This window comes from Oncorhynchus mykiss, chromosome 19, assembly GCF_057628025.1.
Source record: "Oncorhynchus mykiss isolate SJ-2025 chromosome 19, ASM5762802v1, whole genome shotgun sequence".
NCBI classification, from domain to species: Eukaryota; Metazoa; Chordata; class Actinopteri; order Salmoniformes; family Salmonidae; genus Oncorhynchus; species Oncorhynchus mykiss.
In genome coordinates this window covers 326,995-351,018 of record NC_143040.1, presented here as the reverse complement: position 1 = coordinate 351,018, position 24,024 = coordinate 326,995, and the positions used below count along the sequence as shown (strand labels likewise).

At 54.0% G+C, this 24,024-nt stretch overlaps 1 protein-coding gene across 9 annotated transcripts in view; it reads left to right on the top strand.

Annotated features, from left to right (window-relative positions):
• The window catches only part of LOC110512617 (uncharacterized), an 82,372-nt gene that overhangs the window by 25,669 nt on the left and 32,679 nt on the right, over positions 1-24,024 (top strand). For 5 of the 9 annotated variants that reach the window (XR_016488661.1, XM_090209504.1, XM_090209503.1 and 2 more), the window contains 5 exons: positions 1,685-1,730; positions 2,655-2,878; positions 10,754-10,872; positions 11,408-11,522; positions 18,472-18,663. Coding sequence is in view for 5 of the 9 variants with exons in the window: in XM_090209504.1 (XP_090065630.1) it covers positions 1,685-1,730; positions 2,655-2,878; positions 10,754-10,872; positions 11,408-11,522; positions 18,472-18,663 (696 nt within the window). In the remaining 4 variants the exon portion in view is untranslated. Of the gene's footprint in view, positions 1-1,684; positions 1,731-2,654; positions 2,879-4,234; positions 4,391-10,753; positions 10,873-11,407; positions 11,523-18,471; positions 18,664-24,024 lie in introns of those variants that run through there. The other 4 variants (XR_016488660.1, XR_016488663.1, XR_016488662.1 and 1 more) reach the window with 4 other exon arrangements.

Here is a 24,024-nt window from a genome sequence, read left to right as displayed (position 1 = left end):
GGTGGGGTATGTGTTACCTGGGTCAGGTGGGGTATGTGTTACCTGGGTCAGGTGGGGTATGTGTTACCTGGGTCAGGTGGGGTATGTTACCTGGGTCAGGTGGGGTGTGTTACCTGGGTCAGGTGGGGTGTGTTACCTGGGTCAGGTGGGGTGTGTGTTACCTGGGTCAGGTGGGGTATGTGTTACCTGGGTCAGGTGGGGTATGTGTTACCTGGGTCAGGTGGGGTATGTGTTACCTGGGTCAGGTGGGGTATGTGTTACCTGGGTCAGGTGGGGTATGTGTTACCTGGGTCAGGTGGGGTGTGTTACCTGGGTCAGGTGGGGTATGTTACCTGGGTCAGGTGGGGTGTGTTACCTGGGTCAGGTGTGGTGTGTTACCTGGGTCAGGTGGGGTATGTGTTACCTGGGTCAGGTGGGGTATGTGTTACCTGGGTCAGGTGGGGTATGTGTTACCTGGGTCAGGTGGGGTATGTGTTACCTGGGTCAGGTGGGGGGGGGGGGGTGTTACCTGGGTCAGGTGGGGTATGTGTTACCTGGGTCAGGTGGGGTATGTGTTACCTGGGTCAGGTGGGGTATGTGTTACCTGGGTCAGGTGGGGTATGTGTTACCTGGGTCAGGTGGGGTATGTGTTACCTGGGTCAGGTGGGGGGGGGGGTGTTACCTGGGTCAGGTGGGGGGGGGGGGGGTGTTACCTGGGTCAGGTGGGGGGGGGGGGGGGTGTTACCTGGGTCAGGTGGGGGGTGTGTGTTACCTGGGTCAGGTGGGGGGTGTGTGTTACCTGGGTCAGGTGGGGGGTGTGTGTTACCTGGGTCAGGTGGGGGGGGGGGGTTACCTGGGTCAGGTGGGGGGGGGGGGTTACCTGGGTCAGGTGGGGGGTGTGTGTTACCTGGGTCAGGTGGGGGGTGTGTGTTACCTGGGTCAGGTGGGGGGGGTGTTACCTGGGTCAGGTGGGGGGTGTGTGTTACCTGGGTCAGGTGGGGGGTGTGTTACCTGGGTCGGAGGGGTGTGTGTGTTTCCTGGGTCGATGGTGTGTGTGTGTGTTACCTGGGTCGATGGTGTGTGTGTTACCTGGGTCGATGGTGTGTGTTTGTGTTACCTGGGTCAGTGGGGGGTATGTGTGTGTGTGTGTGTGTTACCTGGGTCAGTGGGGTGTGTGTGTGTGTTACCTGGGTCGGTGGGGTGTGTTACCTGGGTCAGGTGGGGTGTGTTACCTGGGTCAGGTGGGGTATGTTACCTGGGTCAGGTGGGGTGTGTTACCTGGGTCAGGTGGGGTATGTGTTACCTGGGTCAGGTGGGGTATGTGTTACCTGGGTCAGGTGGGGTATGTGTTACCTGGGTCGATGGTGTGTGTTACCTGGGTCGATGGTGTGTGTTACCTGGGTCGGGGGTGTGTGTGTTACCTGGGTCGGTGGGGTGTGTGTTACCCGGGTCGGTGGGGTGTGTGTTACCCGGGTCGGTGGGGTGTGTATTACCTGGGTCGGTGGGGTGTGTGTTACCTGGGTCGGTGGGGTGTGTGTGTGTGTGCTTGTGTGTGTGTGTTACCTGGGTCAGTAGTGTGTGTGTGTGTGTGTGTGTGTGTGTGTGTTACCTGGGTCAGTAGTGTGTGTGTGTGTGTGTGTGTGTGTGTGTGTGTGTGTTACCTGGGTCAGTGGTGTGTGTTTTACGTCTGCGGTTGTCTTTCTAGGAGAAGCAGAGACAAGCAGCACTCTCCTACCATCTACTACAAGAGAGTGAGTACACACACACACACACACCACTGACCCATGTAATACACACACACACACACACACACACACACACACACCACTGACCCATGGAACACACACACACACACACCACTGACCCAGGTAACACACACACACACCACTGACCCAGGTAACACACACACACACACCACTGACCCAGTTAACACACACACACACCACTGACCCAGTTAACACACACACACACCACTGACCCAGTTAACACACACACACACCACTGACCCAGGTAACACACACACACCACTGACCCAGGTAACACACACACACCACTGACCCAGGTAACACACACACACACACACACACCACTGACCCAGGTAACACACACACACACACACACACACCACTGACCCAGGTAACACACACACACACCACTGACCCAGGTAACACACACACACACCACTGACCCAGGTAACACACACACACACCACTGACCCAGGTAACACACACACACACCACTGACCCAGGTAACACACACACACCACTGACCCAGGTAACACACACACACACACCACTGACCCAGGTAACACACACACACACCACTGACCCAGGTAACACACACACACACCACTGACCCAGGTAACACACACACACACCACTGACCCAGGTAACACACACACACACCACTGACCCAGGTAACACACACACACACGCATACAAACTAAGGCGTCATGGTCATCAAATCATTGTTGTTAATTTGTTGAATAGTTATGTGTGTTACTGTAATATAATATAGATTTGCTGATACATCATCCGTGTAGAATTGATATATGTTAAGCTTTCACAAGTTACAGTTTGTTTTAAAGTCCTAAAAACTACAAAACTACGGGTAAACTAAAACTCCATTACCCATGTTTTCCTGTTCTATCCTGCTCTACTTCCTGGTTTTACCAGGCTCTGTCCACTGGGGCGAATCACAGACGGCCAAAACCGGGCTCAGGGACGGGTCACGCCCAGCTCACTTCCTGATTGGTCCAGACGGCTTTGCGTCTCCGAGCGGCCAATCGGAGGCTCGGGATGAGTTGCCAATCCTGGACCACTGGAGTGTGTCCCGCCCTCATGTCTCTCTCAGGGACATCATGACTGAAGAACGGGCTCTACAGGAGAACATGGAGAGGGTAACACACACACACACACACACACACACACACACACACACACACACACACTGGCATCACCCTTTCACCTTCTGATTTGACCTGTCTCTCTCCTCCTCAGTCTGGTCCAGGTGGTGTTAACAGGAGAGATGGAGACTCATCTCTTTGACCTGTCTCTCTCTCTCCTCCTCAGTCTGGTCCAGGTGGTGTTAACAGGAGAGATGGAGACTCAGCTCTTTGACCTGTCTGTCTCTCTCTCCTCCTCAGTCTGGTCCAGGTGGTGTTAACAGGAGAGATGGAGACTCATCTCTTTGACCTGTCTCTCTCTCTCCTCCTCAGTCTGGTCCAGGTGGTGTTAACAGGAGAGATGGAGACTCAGCTCTTTGACCTGTCTGTCTCTCTCCTCCTCCTCAGTCTGGTCCAGGTGGTGTTAACAGGAGAGATGGAGACTCAGCTCTTTGACCTGTCTCTCTCTCTCCTCCTCAGTCTGGTCCAGGTGGTGTTAACAGGAGAGATGGAGAATCAGCTCTTTGACCTGTCTGTCTCTCTCCTCCTCCTCAGTCTGGTCCAGGTGGTGTTAACAGGAGAGATGGAGACTCAGCTCTTTGACCTGTCTCTCTCTCTCCTCCTCAGTCTGGTCCAGGTGGTGTTAACAGGAGAGATGGAGACTCAGCTCTTTGACCTGTCTGTCTCTCTCCTCCTCAGTCTGGTCCAGGTGGTGTTAACAGGAGAGATGGAGACTCAGCTCTTTGACCTGTCTCTCTCTCTCTCTCCTCCTCAGTCTGGTCCAGGTGGTGTTAACAGGAGAGATGGAGACTCAGCTCTTTGACCTGTCTGTCTCTCTCTCTCCTCCTCAGTCTGGTCCAGGTGGTGTTAACAGGAGAGATGGAGACTCATCTCTTTGACCTGTCTGTCTCTCTCTCTCCTCCTCAGTCTGGTCCAGGTGGTGTTAACAGGAGAGATGGAGACTCAGCTCTTTGACCTGTCTCTCTCTCTCTCTCCTCCTCAGTCTGGTCCAGGTGGTGTTAACAGGAGAGATGGAGACTCAGCTCTTTGACCTGTCTCTCTCTCTCCTCCTCAGTCTGGTCCAGGTGGTGTTAACAGGAGAGATGGAGACTCAGCTCTTTGACCTGTCTGTCTCTCTCTCTCCTCCTCAGTCTGGTCCAGGTGGTGTTAACAGGAGAGATGGAGACTCAGCTCTTTGACCTGTCTGTCTCTCTCTCCTCCTCAGTCTGGTCCAGGTGGTGTTAACAGGAGAGATGGAGACTCAGCTCTTTGACCTGTCTCTCTCTCTCCTCCTCAGCCTGGTCCAGGTGGTGTTAACAGGAGAGATGGAGACTCAGCTCTTTGACCTGTCTGTCTCTCTCTCCTCCTCAGTCTGGTCCAGGTGGTGTTAACAGGAGAGATGGAGCTGCCATGATGAAGGAGACTCAGCTCTTTGACCTGTCTGTCTCTCTCTCTCCTCCTCAGTCTGGTCCAGGTGGTGTTAACAGGAGAGATGGAGACTCAGCTCTTTGACCTGTCTGTCTCTCTCTCTCCTCCTCAGTCTGGTCCAGGTGGTGTTAACAGGAGAGATGGAGACTCATCTCTTTGACCTGTCTCTCTCTCTCCTCCTCAGTCTGGTCCAGGTGGTGTTAACAGGAGAGATGGAGACTCAGCTCCCTGTCTCTCTCTCTCCTCCTCAGTCTGGTCCAGGTGGTGTTAACAGGAGAGATGGAGACTCAGCTCTTTGACCTGTCTGTCGCTCTCTCCTCCTCAGTCTGGTCCAGGTGGTGTTAACAGGAGAGATGGAGACTCAGCTCTTTGACCTGTCTGTCTCTCTCTCTCCTCCTCAGTCTGGTCCAGGTGGTGTTAACAGGAGAGATGGAGACTCAGCTCTTTGACCTGTCTGTCTCTCTCCTCCTCAGTCTGGTCCAGGTGGTGTTAACAGGAGAGATGGAGACTCATCTCTTTGACCTGTCTGTCTCTCTCCTCCTCAGTCTGGTCCAGGTGGTGTTAACAGGAGAGATGGAGACTCAGCTCTTTGACCTGTCTGTCTCTCTCCTCCTCAGTCTGGTCCAGGTGGTGTTAACAGGAGAGATGGAGACTCAGCTCTTTGACCTGTCTGTCTCTCTCTCCTCCTCCTCAGTCTGGTCCAGGTGGTGTTAACAGGAGAGATGGAGACTCAGCTCTTTGACCTGTCTGTCTCTCTCTCCTCCTCAGTCTGGTCCAGGTGGTGTTAACAGGAGAGATGGAGACTCAGCTCTTTGACCTGTCTGTCTCTCTCCTCCTCAGTCTGGTCCAGGTGGTGTTAACAGGAGAGATGGAGACTCAGCTCTTTGACCTGTCTGTCTCTCTCTCTCCTCCTCAGTCTGGTCCAGGTGGTGTTAACAGGAGAGATGGAGACTCAGCTCTTTGACCTGTCTGTCTCTCTCCTCCTCAGTCTGGTCCAGGTGGTGTTAACAGGAGAGATGGAGACTCAGCTCATTGACCTGTCTGTCTCTCTCTCTCCTCCTCAGTCTGGTCCAGGTGGTGTTAACAGGAGAGATGGAGACTCAGCTCTTTGACCTGTCTGTCTCTCTCCTCCTCAGTCTGGTCCAGGTGGTGTTAACAGGAGAGATGGAGACTCAGCTCTTTGACCTGTCTCTCTCTCTCCTCCTCAGTCTGGTCCAGGTGGTGTTAACAGGAGAGATGGAGACTCAGCTCTTTGACCTGTCTGTCTCTCTCTCTCCTCCTCAGTCTGGTCCAGGTGGTGTTAACAGGAGAGATGGAGACTCAGCTCTTTGACCTGTCTGTCTCTCTCTCCTCCTCAGTCTGGTCCAGGTGGTGTTAACAGGAGAGATGGAGACTCAGCTCTTTGACCTGTCTCTCTCTCTCTCCTCCTCAGTCTGGTCCAGGTGGTGTTAACAGGAGAGATGGAGACTCAGCTCTTTGACCTGTCTGTCTCTCTCTCTCCTCCTCAGTCTGGTCCAGGTGGTGTTAACAGGAGAGATGGAGACAGCTCTTTGACCTGTCTCTCTCTCTCCTCCTCAGTCTGGTCCAGGTGGTGTTAACAGGAGAGATGGAGACTCATCTCTTTGACCTGTCTGTCTCTCCTCCTCAGTCTGGTCCAGGTGGTGTTAACAGGAGAGATGGAGACTCAGCTCTTTGACCTGTCTCTCTCTCTCTCCTCCTCAGTCTGGTCCAGGTGGTGTTAACAGGAGAGATGGAGACTCATCTCTTTGACCTGTCTGTCTCTCTCCTCCTCAGTCTGGTCCAGGTGGTGTTAACAGGAGAGATGGAGACTCAGCTCTTTGACCTGTCTGTCTCTCTCTCTCCTCCTCAGTCTGGTCCAGGTGGTGTTAACAGGAGAGATGGAGACTCAGCTCTTTGACCTGTCTCTCTCTCTCCTCCTCCTCAGTCTGGTCCAGGTGGTGTTAACAGGAGAGATGGAGACTCAGCTCTTTGACCTGTCTCTCTCTCTCCTCCTCAGTCTGGTCCAGGTGGTGTTAACAGGAGAGATGGAGACTCATCTCTTTGACCTGTCTCTCTCTCTCCTCCTCAGTCTGGTCCAGGTGGTGTTAACAGGAGAGATGGAGACTCATCTCTTTGACCTGTCTCTCTCTCTCTCTCCTCCTCAGTCTGGTCCAGGTGGTGTTAACAGGAGAGATGGAGACTCAGCTCTTTGACCTGTCTGTCTCTCTCCTCCTCCTCAGTCTGGTCCAGGTGGTGTTAACAGGAGAGATGGAGACTCAGCTCTTTGACCTGTCTGTCTCTCTCTCTCCTCCTCAGTCTGGTCCAGGTGGTGTTAACAGGAGAGATGGAGACTCAGCTCTTTGACCTGTCTGTCTCTCTCTCTCCTCCTCAGTCTGGTCCAGGTGGTGTTAACAGGAGAGATGGAGACTCAGCTCTTTGACCTGTCTGTCTCTCTCTCTCCTCCTCAGTCTGGTCCAGGTGGTGTTAACAGGAGAGATGGAGACTCAGCTCTTTGACCTGTCTGTCTCTCTCTCTCCTCCTCAGTCTGGTCCAGGTGGTGTTAACAGGAGAGATGGAGACTCATCTCTTTGACCTGTCTGTCTCTCTCCTCCTCAGTCTGGTCCAGGTGGTGTTAACAGGAGAGATGGAGACTCATCTCTTTGACCTGTCTGTCTCTCTCCTCCTCCTCAGTCTGGTCCAGGTGGTGTTAACAGGAGAGATGGAGACTCAGCTCTTTGACCTGTCTGTCTCTCTCCTCCTCCTCAGTCTGGTCCAGGTGGTGTTAACAGGAGAGATGGAGACTCAGCTCTTTGACCTGTCTGTCTCTCTCTCTCCTCCTCAGTCTGGTCCAGGTGGTGTTAACAGGAGAGATGGAGACTCAGCTCTTTGACCTGTCTGTCTGTCTCTCTCCTCCTCAGTCTGGTCCAGGTGGTGTTAACAGGAGAGATGGAGACTCAGCTCTTTGACCTGTCTCTCTCTCTCCTCCTCAGTCTGGTCCAGGTGGTGTTAACAGGAGAGATGGAGACTCAGCTCTTTGACCTGTCTGTCTCTCTCTCTCCTCCTCAGTCTGGTCCAGGTGGTGTTAACAGGAGAGATGGAGACTCAGCTCTTTGACCTGTCTGTCTCTCTCCTCCTCAGTCTGGTCCAGGTGGTGTTAACAGGAGAGATGGAGACTCAGCTCTTTGACCTGTCTGTCTCTCTCTCTCCTCCTCAGTCTGGTCCAGGTGGTGTTAACAGGAGAGATGGAGACTCAGCTCTTTGACCTGTCTGTCTCTCTCTCTCCTCCTCAGTCTGGTCCAGGTGGTGTTAACAGGAGAGATGGAGACTCAGCTCTTTGACCTGTCTCTCTCTCTCCTCCTCAGTCTGGTCCAGGTGGTGTTAACAGGAGAGATGGAGACTCAGCTCTTTGACCTGTCTCTCTCTCTCCTCCTCAGTCTGGTCCAGGTGGTGTTAACAGGAGAGATGGAGACTCATCTCTTTGACCTGTCTGTCTCTCTCTCTCCTCCTCAGTCTGGTCCAGGTGGTGTTAACAGGAGAGATGGAGACTCATCTCTTTGACCTGTCTCTCTCTCTCTCCTCCTCAGTCTGGTCCAGGTGGTGTTAACAGGAGAGATGGAGACTCAGCTCTTTGACCTGTCTGTCTCTCTCTCTCCTCCTCAGTCTGGTCCAGGTGGTGTTAACAGGAGAGATGGAGACTCAGCTATTTGACCTGTCTCTCTCTCTCCTCCTCAGTCTGGTCCAGGTGGTGTTAACAGGAGAGATGGAGACTCAGCTCTTTGACCTGTCTGTCTCTCTCTCTCCTCCTCAGTCTGGTCCAGGTGGTGTTAACAGGAGAGATGGAGACTCAGCTCTTTGACCTGTCTCTCTCTCTCCTCCTCAGTCTGGTCCAGGTGGTGTTAACAGGAGAGATGGAGACTCAGCTCTTTGACCTGTCTGTCTCTCTCTCTCCTCCTCAGTCTGGTCCAGGTGGTGTTAACAGGAGAGATGGAGACTCAGCTCTTTGACCTGTCTGTCTCTCTCCTCCTCAGTCTGGTCCAGGTGGTGTTAACAGGAGAGATGGAGACTCAGCTCTTTGACCTGTCTCTCTCTCTCCTCCTCAGTCTGGTCCAGGTGGTGTTAACAGGAGAGATGGAGACTCAGCTCATTGATCTGTCTGTCTCTCTCTCCTCCTCAGTCTGGTCCAGGTGGTGTTAACAGGAGAGATGGAGACTCAGCTCTTTGACCTGTCTGTCTCTCTCCTCCTCAGTCTGGTCCAGGTGGTGTTAACAGGAGAGATGGAGACTCATCTCTTTGACCTGTCTGTCTCTCTCCTCCTCAGTCTGGTCCAGGTGGTGTTAACAGGAGAGATGGAGACTCAGCTCTTTGACCTGTCTGTCTCTCTCCTCCTCCTCAGTCTGGTCCAGGTGGTGTTAACAGGAGAGATGGAGACTCAGCTCTTTGACCTGTCTGTCTCTCTCCTCCTCCTCCTCCTTTTCCTCCTCCTCCTCCTCCTCCTCCTCCTCCTCAGTCTGGTCCAGGTGGTGTTAACAGGAGAGATGGAGACTCAGCTCTTTGACCTGTCTCTCTCTCTCCTCCTCAGTCTGGTCCAGGTGGTGTTAACAGGAGAGATGGAGACTCAGCTCTTTGACCTGTCTGTCTCTCTCTCTCCTCCTCAGTCTGGTCCAGGTGGTGTTAACAGGAGAGATGGAGACTCATCTCTTTGACCTGTCTCTCTCTCTCCTCCTCAGTCTGGTCCAGGTGGTGTTAACAGGAGAGATGGAGACTCAGCTCTTTGACCTGTCTCTCTCTCTCCTCCTCAGTCTGGTCCAGGTGGTGTTAACAGGAGAGATGGAGACTCAGCTCTTTGACCTGTCTGTCTCTCTCTCCTCCTCAGTCTGGTCCAGGTGGTGTTAACAGGAGAGATGGAGACTCAGCTCTTTGACCTGTCTGTCTCTCTCCTCCTCCTCAGTCTGGTCCAGGTGGTGTTAACAGGAGAGATGGAGACTCAGCTCTTTGACCTGTCTGTCTCTCTCTCTCCTCCTCAGTCTGGTCCAGGTGGTGTTAACAGGAGAGATGGAGACTCAGCTCTTTGACCTGTCTCTCTCTCTCCTCCTCAGTCTGGTCCAGGTGGTGTTAACAGGAGAGATGGAGACTCAGCTCTTTGACCTGTCTGTCTCTCTCCTCCTCAGTCTGGTCCAGGTGGTGTTAACAGGAGAGATGGAGACTCAGCTCTTTGACCTGTCTCTCTCTCTCCTCCTCAGTCTGGTCCAGGTGGTGTTAACAGGAGAGATGGAGACTCAGCTCATTGACCTGTCTGTCTCTCTCTCCTCCTCAGTCTGGTCCAGGTGGTGTTAACAGGAGAGATGGAGACTCAGCTCTTTGACCTGTCTGTCTCTCTCCTCCTCAGTCTGGTCCAGGTGGTGTTAACAGGAGAGATGGAGACTCATCTCTTTGACCTGTCTGTCTCTCTCCTCCTCAGTCTGGTCCAGGTGGTGTTAACAGGAGAGATGGAGACTCAGCTCTTTGACCTGTCTGTCTCTCTCCTCCTCCTCAGTCTGGTCCAGGTGGTGTTAACAGGAGAGATGGAGACTCAGCTCTTTGACCTGTCTGTCTCTCTCCTCCTCCTCCTCCTTTTCCTCCTCCTCCTCCTCCTCCTCCTCCTCAGTCTGGTCCAGGTGGTGTTAACAGGAGAGATGGAGACTCAGCTCTTTGACCTGTCTGTCTCTCTCTCTCCTCCTCAGTCTGGTCCAGGTGGTGTTAACAGGAGAGATGGAGACTCAGCTCTTTGACCTGTCTCTCTCTCTCCTCCTCAGTCTGGTCCAGGTGGTGTTAACAGGAGAGATGGAGACTCAGCTCTTTGACCTGTCTGTCTCTCTCTCTCCTCCTCAGTCTGGTCCAGGTGGTGTTAACAGGAGAGATGGAGACTCAGCTCTTTGACCTGTCTGTCTCTCTCCTCCTCCTCAGTCTGGTCCAGGTGGTGTTAACAGGAGAGATGGAGACTCAGCTCTTTGACCTGTCTCTCTCTCTCCTCCTCAGTCTGGTCCAGGTGGTGTTAACAGGAGAGATGGAGACTCATCTCTTTGACCTGTCTCTCTCTCTCCTCCTCAGTCTGGTCCAGGTGGTGTTAACAGGAGAGATGGAGACTCATCTCTTTGACCTGTCTGTCTCTCTCTCTCCTCCTCAGTCTGGTCCAGGTGGTGTTAACAGGAGAGATGGAGACTCAGCTCTTTGACCTGTCTGTCTCTCTCTCTCCTCCTCAGTCTGGTCCAGGTGGTGTTAACAGGAGAGATGGAGACTCAGCTCTTTGACCTGTCTGTCTCTCTCTCTCCTCCTCAGTCTGGTCCAGGTGGTGTTAACAGGAGAGATGGAGACTCAGCTCTTTGACCTGTCTGTCTCTCTCTCCTCAGTCTGGTCCAGGTGGTGTTAACAGGAGAGATGGAGACTCAGCTCTTTGACCTGTCTGTCTCTCTCTCTCCTCCTCAGTCTGGTCCAGGTGGTGTTAACAGGAGAGATGGAGCTGCCATGATGAAGGAGACTCAGCTCTTTGACCTGTTCCCCAGCATAGACAGACACTTCCTACAGGACATCTTCAGAGACCACAAGTTAATACACACACACACACACACACACACACACCACATAAACACACACACACACACACACACACACACACACCACATAAACACACACACACACACACACACACAGTTACAGTCCACAGAGACCACACACACACACACACACCACATACACACACACACACACCACATACACACACACCACATAAACACACACACACACACCACATAAACACACACACCACATAAACACACACACACGCACACACACACACACACACACAGTTACAGTCCACAGAGACCACACACACACACACACACACCACATACACACACACACACCACATAAACACACACACACCACATAAACACACACACACACACACACACAGTCCACAGAGACACACACACACAAACTTCAAATCGGGGTAGGGGTGTGTTAGTGTTTCATATGTGAATAATAGCTAATATATCCCTCTGTGTGTGTGTGTGTGTGTGTGTGTGTGTGTGTGTGTGTGTGTGTGTGTGTGTGTGTGTGTGTGTGTGTGTGTGTGTGTAGTTACTGTCTGGTGCAGACGGAGCAGTTTCTGAGGTCTATGTTGGACGAGGGCCCTGTGAGAAACGTTGTGGCCCCAGAGCACACCCCCCGTACTCCCAGCAAGGAACGAGACAAGGTACACACACACACACACACACACACCCCCCGTACTCCCAGCAAGGAACGAGACAAGGTACACACACACACACACACACACACCCCGTACTCACAGCCAGGATCAAGACAAGGTACACACACACACACACACACCCCGTACTCACAGCCAGGATCAAGACAAGGTACACACCAGCCATCGCTCACCTGCCTCCCCTTCCAAGCATCAGTCACCTGCCTCCCCTTTCAGGCATCACTCACCTGCCTCCCCTTTCAGGCATCACTCACCTGCCTCCCCTCCAAGCATCACTCACCTGCCTCCCCTTCCAAGCATCACTCACCTGCCTCCCCTCCCAGGCATCACTCACCTGCCACCTCATTTATCCACAATGGAGAGGTGGATTCAGACCCCGGTCGGTGTTCTGTTGTTGATTTAGACCCTGGTCGGTGTTCTGTTGTTGATTCAGACCCTAGTCGGTGTTCTGTTGTTGATTCAGACCCTGGTCGGTGTTCTGTTGTTGATTCAGACCCTGGTCGGTGTTCTGTTGTTGATTCAGACCCTAGTCGGTGTTCTGTTGTTGATTCAGACCCTGGTCGGTGTTCTGTTGTTGACAGAGAGGTGGATTCAGACCCTGGTCGGTATTCTGTTGTTGACAGAGAGGTGGATTCAGACCCTGGTCGGTGTTCTGTTGTTGACAGAGAGGTGGATTCTGACCCTGGTCGGTGTTCTGTTGTTGACAGAGAGGTGGATTCAGATCCTGGTCGGTGTTCTGTTGTTGACAGAGAGGTGGATTCAGACCCTGGTCGGTGTTCTGTTGTTGATGGAGAGGTGGATTCGGACCCTGGTCGGTGTTCTGTTGTTGACAGAGAGGTGGATTCTGACCCTGGTCGGTGTTCTGTTGTTGACAGAGAGGTGGATTCAGACCCTGGTCGGTGTTCTGTTGTTGATGGAGAGGTGGATTCAGACCCTGGTCGGTGTTCTGTTGTTGATTCAGACCCTAGTCGGTGTTCTGTTGTTGACAGAGAGGTGGATTCAGACCCTGGTCGGTGTTCTGTTGTTGATTCAGACCCTGGTCAGTGTTCTGTTGTTGATGGAGAGGTGGATTCAGACCCTGGTCGGTGTTCTGTTGTTGATTCAGACCCTGGTCAGTGTTCTGTTGTTGATGGAGAGGTGGATTCAGACCCTGGTCGGTGTTCTGTTGTTGATGGAGAGGTGGATTCAGACCCTGGTCGGTGTTCTGTTGTTGACAGAGAGGTGGATTCAGACCCTGGTCGGTGTTCTGTTGTTGACAGAGAGGTGGATTCAGACCCTGGTCAGTGTTCTGTTGTTGATTCAGACCCTGGTCAGTGTTGTGTTGTGACAGAGAGGTGGATTCGGACCCTGGTCAGTGTTCTGTTGTTGATGTAGAGGTGGATTCAGACCCTGGTCGGTGTTCTGTTGTTGATTCAGACCCTGGTCGGTGTTCTGTTGTTGATTCAGACCCTGGTCGGTGTTCTGTTGTTGATTCAGACCCTGGTCGGTGTTCTGTTGTTGATTCAGACCCTGGTCGGTGTTCTGTTGTTGATTCAGATCCTGGTCGGTGTTCTGTTGTTGATTCAGACCCTGGTCGGTGTTCTGTTGTTGATTCAGACCCTGGTCGGTGTTCTGTTGTTGATTCAGACCCTGGTCGGTGTTCTGTTGTTGATTCAGACCCTGGTCGGTGTTCAGTTGTTGATTCAGATCCTGGTCGGTGTTCTGTTGTTGATTCAGACCATGGTCGGTGTTCTGTTGTTGATTCAGACCCTGGTCGGTGTTCTGTTGTTGATTCAGACCCTGGTCGGTGTTCTGTTGTTGATTCAGACCCTGGTCGGTGTTCTGTTGTTGATGGAGAGGTGGATTCAGACCCTGGTCGGTGTTCTGTTGTTGACAGAGAGGTGGATTCAGACCCTGGTCGGTGTTCTGTTGTTGACAGAGAGGTGGATTCGGACCCTGGTCGGTGTTCTGTTGTTGACAGAGAGGTGGATTCAGACCCTGGTCAGTGTTCTGTTGTTGACGGAGAGGTGGATTCAGATCCTGGTCGGTGTTCTGTTTTTGACAGAGAGGTGGATTCAGATCCTGGTCGGTGTTCTGTTGTTGACAGAGAGGTGGATTCAGACCCTGGTCGGTGTTCTGTTGTTGACAGAGAGGTGGATTCAGACCCTGGTCGATGTTCTGTTGTTGATTCAGACCCTGGTCGGTGTTCTGTTGTTGACAGAGAGGTGGATTCAGACCCTGGTCGATGTTCTGTTGTTGATTCAGACCCTGGTCGGTGTTCTGTTGTTGACAGAGAGGTGGATTCAGACCCTGGTCGATGTTCTGTTGTTGATTCAGATCCTGGTCGGTGTTCTGTTGTTGACAGAGAGGTGGATTCAGACCCTGGTCGGTGTTCTGTTGTTGACGGAGAGGTGGATTCAGATCCTGGTCGGTGTTCTGTTTTTGACAGAGAGGTGGATTCAGATCCTGGTCGGTGTTCTGTTGTTGACAGAGAGGTGGATTCAGACCCTGGTCGGTGTTCTGTTGTTGACAGAGAGGTGGATTCAGACCCTGGTCGATGTTCTGTTGTTGATTCAGACCCTGGTCGGTGTTCTGTTGTTGACAGAGAGGTGGATTCAGACCCTGGTCGATGTTCTGTTGTTGATTCAGACCCTGGTCGGTGTTCTGTTGTTGACAGAGAGGTGGATTCAGACCCTGGTCGATGTTCTGTTGTTGATTCAGATCCTGGTCGGTGTTCTGTTGTTGATTCAGACCCTAGTCGGTGTTCTGTTGTTGATTCAGACCCTGGTCGGTGTTCTGTTGTTGACAGAGAGGTGGATTCAGACCCTGGTCGGTATTCTGTTGTTGACAGAGAGGTGGATTCAGACCCTGGTCGGTGTTCTGTTGTTGACAGAGAGGTGGATTCTGACCCTGGTCGGTGTTCTGTTGTTGACAGAGAGGTGGATTCAGATCCTGGTCGGTGTTCTGTTGTTGACAGAGAGGTGGATTCAGACCCTGGTCGGTGTTCTGTTGTTGATGGAGAGGTGGATTCGGACCCTGGTCGGTGTTCTGTTGTTGACAGAGAGGTGGATTCTGACCCTGGTCGGTGTTCTGTTGTTGACAGAGAGGTGGATTCAGACCCTGGTCGGTGTTCTGTTGTTGATGGAGAGGTGGATTCAGACCCTGGTCGGTGTTCTGTTGTTGATTCAGACCTTAGTCGGTGTTCTGTTGTTGACAGAGAGGTGGATTCAGACCCTGGTCGGTGTTCTGTTGTTGATTCAGACCCTGGTCAGTGTTCTGTTGTTGATGGAGAGGTGGATTCAGACCCTGGTCGGTGTTCTGTTGTTGATTCAGACCCTGGTCAGTGTTCTGTTGTTGATGGAGAGGTGGATTCAGACCCTGGTCGGTGTTCTGTTGTTGATGGAGAGGTGGATTCAGACCCTGGTCGGTGTTCTGTTGTTGACAGAGAGGTGGATTCAGACCCTGGTCGGTGTTCTGTTGTTGACAGAGAGGTGGATTCAGACCCTGGTCAGTGTTCTGTTGTTGATTCAGACCCTGGTCAGTGTTGTGTTGTGACAGAGAGGTGGATTCGGACCCTGGTCAGTGTTCTGTTGTTGATGTAGAGGTGGATTCAGACCCTGGTCGGTGTTCTGTTGTTGATTCAGACCCTGGTCGGTGTTCTGTTGTTGATTCAGACCCTGGTCGGTGTTCTGTTGTTGATTCAGACCCTGGTCGGTGTTCTGTTGTTGATTCAGACCCTGGTCGGTGTTCTGTTGTTGATTCAGATCCTGGTCGGTGTTCTGTTGTTGATTCAGACCCTGGTCGGTGTTCTGTTGTTGATTCAGACCCTGGTCGGTGTTCTGTTGTTGATTCAGACCCTGGTCGGTGTTCTGTTGTTGATTCAGACCCTGGTCGGTGTTCTGTTGTTGATTCAGATCCTGGTCGGTGTTCTGTTGTTGATTCAGACCATGGTCGGTGTTCTGTTGTTGATTCAGACCCTGGTCGGTGTTCTGTTGTTGATTCAGACCCTGGTCGGTGTTCTGTTGTTGATTCAGACCCTGGTCGGTGTTCTGTTGTTGATGGAGAGGTGGATTCAGACCCTGGTCGGTGTTCTGTTGTTGACAGAGAGGTGGATTCAGACCCTGGTCGGTGTTCTGTTGTTGACAGAGAGGTGGATTCGGACCCTGGTCGGTGTTCTGTTGTTGACAGAGAGGTGGATTCAGACCCTGGTCAGTGTTCTGTTGTTGACGGAGAGGTGGATTCAGATCCTGGTCGGTGTTCTGTTTTTGACAGAGAGGTGGATTCAGATCCTGGTCGGTGTTCTGTTGTTGACAGAGAGGTGGATTCAGACCCTGGTCGGTGTTCTGTTGTTGACAGAGAGGTGGATTCAGACCCTGGTCGATGTTCTGTTGTTGATTCAGACCCTGGTCGGTGTTCTGTTGTTGACAGAGAGGTGGATTCAGACCCTGGTCGATGTTCTGTTGTTGATTCAGACCCTGGTCGGTGTTCTGTTGTTGACAGAGAGGTGGATTCAGACCCTGGTCGATGTTCTGTTGTTGATTCAGATCCTGGTCGGTGTTCTGTTGTTGACAGAGAGGTGGATTCAGACCCTGGTCGGTGTTCTGTTGTTGACAGAGAGGTGGATTCAGACCCTGGTCGATGTTCTGTTGTTGATTCAGACCCTGGTCGGTGTTCTGTTGTTGATTCGGACCCTGGTCGGTGTTGTGTTGTTGACAGAGAGGTGGATTCAGACCCTGGTCAGTGTTCTGTTGTTGATTCAGACCCTGGTCGGTGTTGTGTTGTTGAGTCAGACCCTGGTCGGTGTTGTGTTGTGACAGAGAGGTGGATTCAGACCCTGGTCAGTGTTCTGTTGTTGATTCAGACCCTGGTCGGTGTTGTGTTGTGACAGAGAGGTGGATTCAGACCCTGGTCAGTGTTCTGTTGTTGATTCAGACCCTGGTCGGTGTTGTGTTGTGACAGAGAGGTGGATTCAGACCCTGGTCAGTGTTCTGTTGTTGATTCAGACCCTGGTCGGTGTTGTGTTGTGACAGAGAGGTGGATTCAGACCCTGGTCAGTGTTCTGTTGTTGATGGAGAGGTGGATTCAGACCCTGGTCGGTGTTGTGTTGTGACAGAGAGGTGGATTCAGGCCCTGGTCGGTGTTCTGTTGTTGATTCAGACCCTGGTCGGTGTTGTGTTGTGACAGAGAGGTGGATTCAGACCCTGGTCAGTGTTCTGTTGTTGATGGAGAGGTGGATTCAGACCCTGGTCGATGTTCTGTTGTTGATTCAGATCCTGGTCGATGTTCTGTTGTTGATTCAGATCCTGGTCAGTGTTGTGTTGTTGACAGAGAGGTGGATTCGGACCCTGGTCGGTGTTCTGTTGTTGACAGAGAGGTGGATTCAGATCCTGGTCGGTGTTCTGTTGTTGACGGAGAGGTGGATTCAGACCCTGGTCGGTGTTCTGTTGTTGACAGAGAGGTGGATTCAGACCCTGGTCGATGTTCTGTTGTTGATTCAGATCCTGGTCAGTGTTGTGTTGTGACAGAGAGGTGGATTCAGATCCTGGTCGGTGTTCTGTTGTTGACGGAGAGGTGGATTCAGATCCTGGTCGATGTTCTGTTGTTGATGGAGAGGTGGATTCAGACCCTGGTCGGTGTTCTGTTGTTGACAGAGAGGTGGATTCAGACCCTGGTCGGTGTTCTGTTGTTGATTCAGACCCTGGTCGGTGTTCTGTTGTTGACAGAGAGGTGGATTCAGACCCTGGTCAGTGTTCTGTTGTTGACGGAGAGGTGGATTCAGACCCTGGTCAGTGTTCTGTTGTTGACAGAGAGGTGGATTCAGACCCTGGTCGGTGTTCTGTTGTTGACAGAGAGGTGGATTCAGACCCTGGTCGATGTTCTGTTGTTGATTTAGACCCTGGTCAGTGTTCTGTTGTTGACAGAGAGGTGGATTCAGACCCTGGTCGGTGTTCTGTTGTTGACAGAGAGGTGGATTCAGATCCTGGTCGGTGTTCTGTTGTTGACAGAGAGGTGGATTCAGACCCTGGTCGGTGTTCTGTTGTTGACAGAGAGGTGGATTCAGACCCTGGTCGGTGTTCTGTTGTTGATGGAGAGGTGGATTCAGACCCTGGTCGGTGTTCTGTTGTTGACAGAGAGGTGGATTCAGACCCTGGTCGGTGTTCTGTTGTTGACAGAGAGGTGGATTCAGACCCTGGTCGATGTTCTGTTGTTGATTTAGACCCTGGTCAGTGTTCTGTTGTTGACAGAGAGGTGGATTCAGACCCTGGTCGGTGTTCTGTTGTTGACAGAGAGGTGGATTCAGACCCTGGTCGGTGTTCTGTTGTTGATGGAGAGGTGGATTCAGACCCTGGTCGGTGTTCTGTTGTTGATTCAGACCCTGGTCGGTGTTCTGTTGTTGACAGAGAGGTGGATTCAGACCCTGGTCGGTGTTCTGTTGTTGACAGAGAGGTGGATTCAGATCCTGGTCGGTGTCCTGTTGTTGATTCAGACCCTGGTCGGTGTTCTGTTGTTGACAGAGAGGTGGATTCAGACCCTGGTCGGTATTCTGTTGTTGACAGAGAGGTGGATTCAGACCCTGGTCGGTGTTCTGTTGTTGACAGAGAGGTGGATTCAGACCCTGGTCGGTGTTCTGTTGTTGACAGAGAGGTGGATTCAGACCCTGGTCGGTGTTCTGTTGTTGACAGAGAGGTGGATTCAGATCCTGGTCGGTGTTCTGTTGTTGATTCAGACCCTGGTCGGTGTTCTGTTGTTGATTCAGATCCTGGTCGGTGTTCTGTTGTTGATTCAGATCCTGGTCGGTGTTCTGTTGTTGATTCAGACCCTGGTCGGTGTTCTGTTGTTGATTCAGATCCTGGTCGGTGTTCTGTTGTTGCAGTTGATACATTGGAGCAGCAAAGTTGATCTCTACCCTCCCTCCCCCTCTCTACCCCCGCTGCCCCCCCCCCCCTCCCCCTCTCAGAGGCGTGCAGCAGCAGCTCCAGTGGCCCCTCCACAGTCCCTCTCTCAGTACCAGGATGTGGAGGACCCAGAGTACGAAGACTTCCGAGCCGAGGCCAGGCTCCAGAGAGGCAGACAGCTGGAGAGCTTCAGCAAGGCTGCAGAGGCTTACAGACAGGGACGCAGAGATGTAGCCTCCTACTATGGACAACAGGTGGGTGGGGGGGGGTTACAGACAGGGACACAGAGATTTAGCCTCCTACTATGGACAACAGGTGGGTGGGGGGGGGGTTACAGACAGGGACACAGAGATGTAGCCTCCTACTATGGACAACAGGTGGGGGGGGGGGGTTACAGACGGGGACACAGAGATGTAGCCTCCTACTATGGACAACAGGTGGGGGGGGGGGGGTTACAGACAGGGACACAGAGATGTAGCCTCCTACTATGGACAACAGGTGGGGGGGGGGGGAGGGTTACAGACAGGGACACAGAGATGTAGCCTCCTACTATGGACAACAGGTGGGGGGGGGGGGGGGGTTACAGACAGGGACGCAGAGATGTAGCCTCCTACTATGGACAACAGGTGGGTGGGTGGGGGGGGGGGGGGGTTACAGACAGGGACACAGAGATGTAGCCTCCTACTATGGACAACAGGTGGGTGGGGGGGGGGGGGGTTACAGACAGGGACACAGAGATGTAGCCTCCTACTATGGACAACAGGTGGGGGGGGGGTTACAGACAGGGACACAGAGATGTAGCCTCCTACTATGGACAACAGGTGGGTGGGTGGGGGGGTTACAGACAGGGACACAGAGATGTAGCCTCCTACTATGGACAACAGGTGGGGGGGGGGGTTACAGACAGGGACATAGAGATGTAGCCTCCTACTATGGACAACAGGTGGTGGGGGGGGGGGGGTTACAGACAGGGACACAGAGATGTAGCCTCCTACTATGGACAACAGGTGGGTGGGGGGGGGTTACAGACAGGGACACAGAGATTTAGCCTCCTACTATGGACAACAGGTGGGTGGGGGGGGGGTTACAGACAGGGACACAGAGATTTAGCCTCCTACTATGGACAACAGGTGGGTGGGGGGGGGTTACAGACAGGGACACAGAGATTTAGCCTCCTACTATGGACAACAGGTGGGTGGGGGGGGGTTACAGACAGGGACACAGAGATTTAGCCTCCTACTATGGACAACAGGTGGGGGGGGGGGGTTACAGACAGGGACACAGAGATGTAGCCTCCTACTATGGACAACAGGTGGGGGGGGGGGGGTTACAGACGGGGACACAGAGATGTAGCCTCCTACTATGGACAACAGGTGGGTGGGTGGGGGGGGGGGGGTTACAGACAGGGACACAGAGATGTAGCCTCCTACTATGGACAACAGGTGGGGGGGGGGGGTTACAGACGGGGACACAGAGATGTAGCCTCCTACTATGGACAACAGGTGGGGGGGGGGGGGGTTACAGACAGGGACACAGAGATGTAGCCTCCTACTATGGACAACAGGTGGGGGGTGGGGGGGGTTACAGACAGGGACACAGAGATGTAGCCTCCTACTATGGACAACAGGTGGGGGGGGGGGGGGGTTACAGACAGGGACGCAGAGATGTAGCCTCCTACTATGGACAACAGGTGGGTGGGTGGGGGGGGGGGGTTACAGACAGGGACACAGAGATGTAGCCTCCTACTATGGACAACAGGTGGGTGGGGGGGGGGGGGGTTACAGACAGGGACACAGAGATGTAGCCTCCTACTATGGACAACAGGTGGGGGGGGGGGGGTTACAGACAGGGACACAGAGATGTAGCCTCCTACTATGGACAACAGGTGGGGGGGGGGGGTTACAGACAGGGACACAGAGATGTAGCCTCCTACTATGGACAACAGGTGGGTGGGTGGGGGGGGGGGGTTACAGACAGGGACACAGAGATGTAGCCTCCTACTATGGACAACAGGTGGGGTGGGGGGGTTACAGACAGGGACACAGAGATGTAGCCTCCTACTATGGACAACAGGTGGGGGGGGGTTACAGACAGGGACACAGAGATGTAGCCTCCTACTATGGACAACAGGTGGGGGGGGGGGGGTTACAGACAGGGACACAGAGATGTAGCCTCCTACTATGGACAACAGGTGGGGGGGGGGTTACAGACAGGGACGCAGAGATGTAGCCTCCTACTATGGACAACAGGTGGGGGGGGGGGGTTACAGACAGGGACACAGAGATGTAGCCTCCTACTATGGACAACAGGTGGGGGGGGGGGTTACAGACAGGGACACAGAGATGTAGCCTCCTACTATGGACAACAGGTGGGTGGGGGGGGGGGGGGTTACAGACAGGGACACAGAGATGTAGCCTCCTACTATGGACAACAGGTGGGTGGGTGGGGGGGGGGTTACAGACAGGGACACAGAGATGTAGCCTCCTACTATGGACAACAGGTGGGTGGGGGGGGTTACAGACAGGGACACAGAGATGTAGCCTCCTACTATGGACAACAGGTGGGGGGGGGGGGGTTACAGACAGGGACACAGAGATGTAGCCTCCTACTATGGACAACAGGTGGGTGGGGGGGGTTACAGACAGGGACACAGAGATGTAGCCTCCTACTATGGACAACAGGTGGGTGGGTGGGGGGGGGGTTACAGACAGGGACACAGAGATGTAGCCTCCTACTATGGACAACAGGTGGGTGGGGGGGGTTACAGACAGGGACACAGAGATGTAGCCTCCTACTATGGACAACAGGTGGGTGGGTGGGGGGGGGGTTACAGACAGGGACACAGAGATGTAGCCTCCTACTATGGACAACAGGTGGGTGGGTGGGTGGGGGGGGTTACAGACAGGGACACAGAGATGTAGCCTCCTACTATGGACAACAGGTGGGGGGGGGGGGGGGGGTTACAGACAGGGACACAGAGATGTAGCCTCCTACTATGGACAACAGGTGGGGGGGGGGGGGGGGGTTACAGACAGGGACACAGAGATGTAGCCTCCTACTATGGACAACAGGTGGGGGGTGGGGGGGGGTTACAGACAGGGACACAGAGATGTAGCCTCCTACTATGGACAACAGGTGGGTGGGGGGGGTTACAGACAGGGACACAGAGATGTAGCCTCCTACTATGGACAACAGGTGGGGGGGGGGGGTTACAGACAGGGACACAGAGATGTAGCCTCCTACTATGGACAACAGGTGGTGGGGGGGGGGGGGTTACAGACAGGGACACAGAGATGTAGCCTCCTACTATGGACAACAGGTGGGTGGGGGGGGGGTTACAGACAGGGACACAGAGATGTAGCCTCCTACTATGGACAACAGGTGGGGGGGGGGGGGGGGTTACAGACAGGGACACAGAGATGTAGCCTCCTACTATGGACAACAGGTGGGGGGGTGGTTACAGACAGGGACACAGAGATGTAGCCTCCTACTATGGACAACAGGTGGGGGGGGGGGGGGTTACAGACAGGGACACAGAGATGTAGCCTCCTACTATGGACAACAGGTGTGGGGGGGGGGGGGGGGGTTACAGACAGGGACACAGAGATGTAGCCTCCTACTATGGACAACGGGTGGGTGGGTGGGGGGGGGGGGTTACAGACAGGGACACAGAGATGTAGCCTCCTACTATGGACAACAGGTGGGGGGGGGGGGGTTACAGACAGGGACACAGAGATGTAGCCTCCTACTATGGACAACAGGTGGGGGGGGGGTTACAGACAGGGACACAGAGATGTAGCCTCCTACTATGGACAACAGGTGGGTGGGGGGGGGGGGGGGTTACAGACAGGGACACAGAGATGTAGCCTCCTACTATGGACAACAGGTGGGTGGGGGGGGGGGGGGGGGTTACAGACAGGGACACAGAGATGTAGCCTCCTACTATGGACAACAGGTGGGGGGGGGGGGGGGGGGGGGGTTACAGACAGGGACACAGAGATGTAGCCTCCTACTATGGACAACAGGTGGGTGGGGGGGGGGGTTACAGACAGGGACACAGAGATGTAGCCTCCTACTATGGACAACAGGTGGGTGGGGGGGGGGGGGGTTACAGACAGGGACACAGAGATGTAGCCTCCTACTATGGACAACAGGTGGGGGGGGGGGTTACAGACAGGGACACAGAGATGTAGCCTCCTACTATGGACAACAGGTGGGGGGGGGGGGTTACAGACAGGGACACAGAGATGTAGCCTCCTACTATGGACAACAGGTGGGTGGGGGGGGGGGTTACAGACAGGGACACAGAGATGTAGCCTCCTACTGTGGACAACAGGTGGGGGGGGGGGGGGGGGGGGTTACAGACAGGGACACAGAGATGTAGCCTCCTACTATGGACAACAGGTGGGTGGGGGGTGGGGGGGGGGTTACAGACAGGGACACAGAGATGTAGCCTCCTACTATGGACAACAGGTGGGTGGGGGGGGGGGGGGGGGGGGGGTTACAGACAGGGACACAGAGATGTAGCCTCCTACTATGGACAACAGGTGGGGGGTGGGGGGGGGTTACAGACAGGGACACAGAGATGTAGCCTCCTACTATGGACAACAGGTGGGTGGGGGGTGGGGGGGGGGGGGTTACAGACAGGGACACAGAGATGTAGCCTCCTACTATGGACAACAGGTGGGGGGGGGTTACAGACAGGGACACAGAGATGTAGCCTCCTACTATGGACAACAGGTGGGGGGGGGGGGGGGTTACAGACAGGGACACAGAGATGTAGCCTCCTACTATGGACAACAGGTGGGGGGGGGGGGGGGGTTACAGACAGGGACACAGAGATGTAGCCTCCTACTATGGACAACAGGTGGGTGGGGGGGGGGGGGGGGTTACAGACAGGGACACAGAGATGTAGCCTCCTACTATGGACAACAGGTGGGTGGGGGGGGGGGGGGGGTTACAGACAGGGACACAGAGATGTAGCCTCCTACTATGGACAACAGGTGGGTGGGGGGGGGGGGGGTTACAGACAGGGACACAGAGATGTAGCCTCCTACTATGGACAACAGGTGGGTGGGGGGGGGGGGGTTACAGACAGGGACACAGAGATGTAGCCTCCTACTATGGACAACAGGTGGGTGGGTGGGGGGGGGGGGTTACAGACAGGGACACAGAGATGTAGCCTCCTACTATGGACAACAGGTGGGTGGGTGGGGGGGGGGGTTACAGACAGGGACACAGAGATGTAGCCTCCTACTATGGACAACAGGTGGGGGGGGGGGGGGGGGGGGGTTACAGACAGGGACACAGAGATGTAGCCTCCTACAATGGACAACAGGTGGGGGGGGGGGGGTTACAGACAGGGACACAGAGATGTAGCCTCCTACTATGGACAACAGGTGGTGGGGGGGGGGGTTACAGACAGGGACACAGAGATGTAGCCTCCTACTATGGACAACAGGTGGTGGGGGGGGGGGGTTACAGACAGGGACACAGAGATGTAGCCTCCTACTATGGACAACAGGTGGTGGGGGGGGGGGTTACAGACAGGGACACAGAGATGTAGCCTCCTACTATGGACAACAGGTGGGGGGGGGGGGGTTACAGACAGGGAC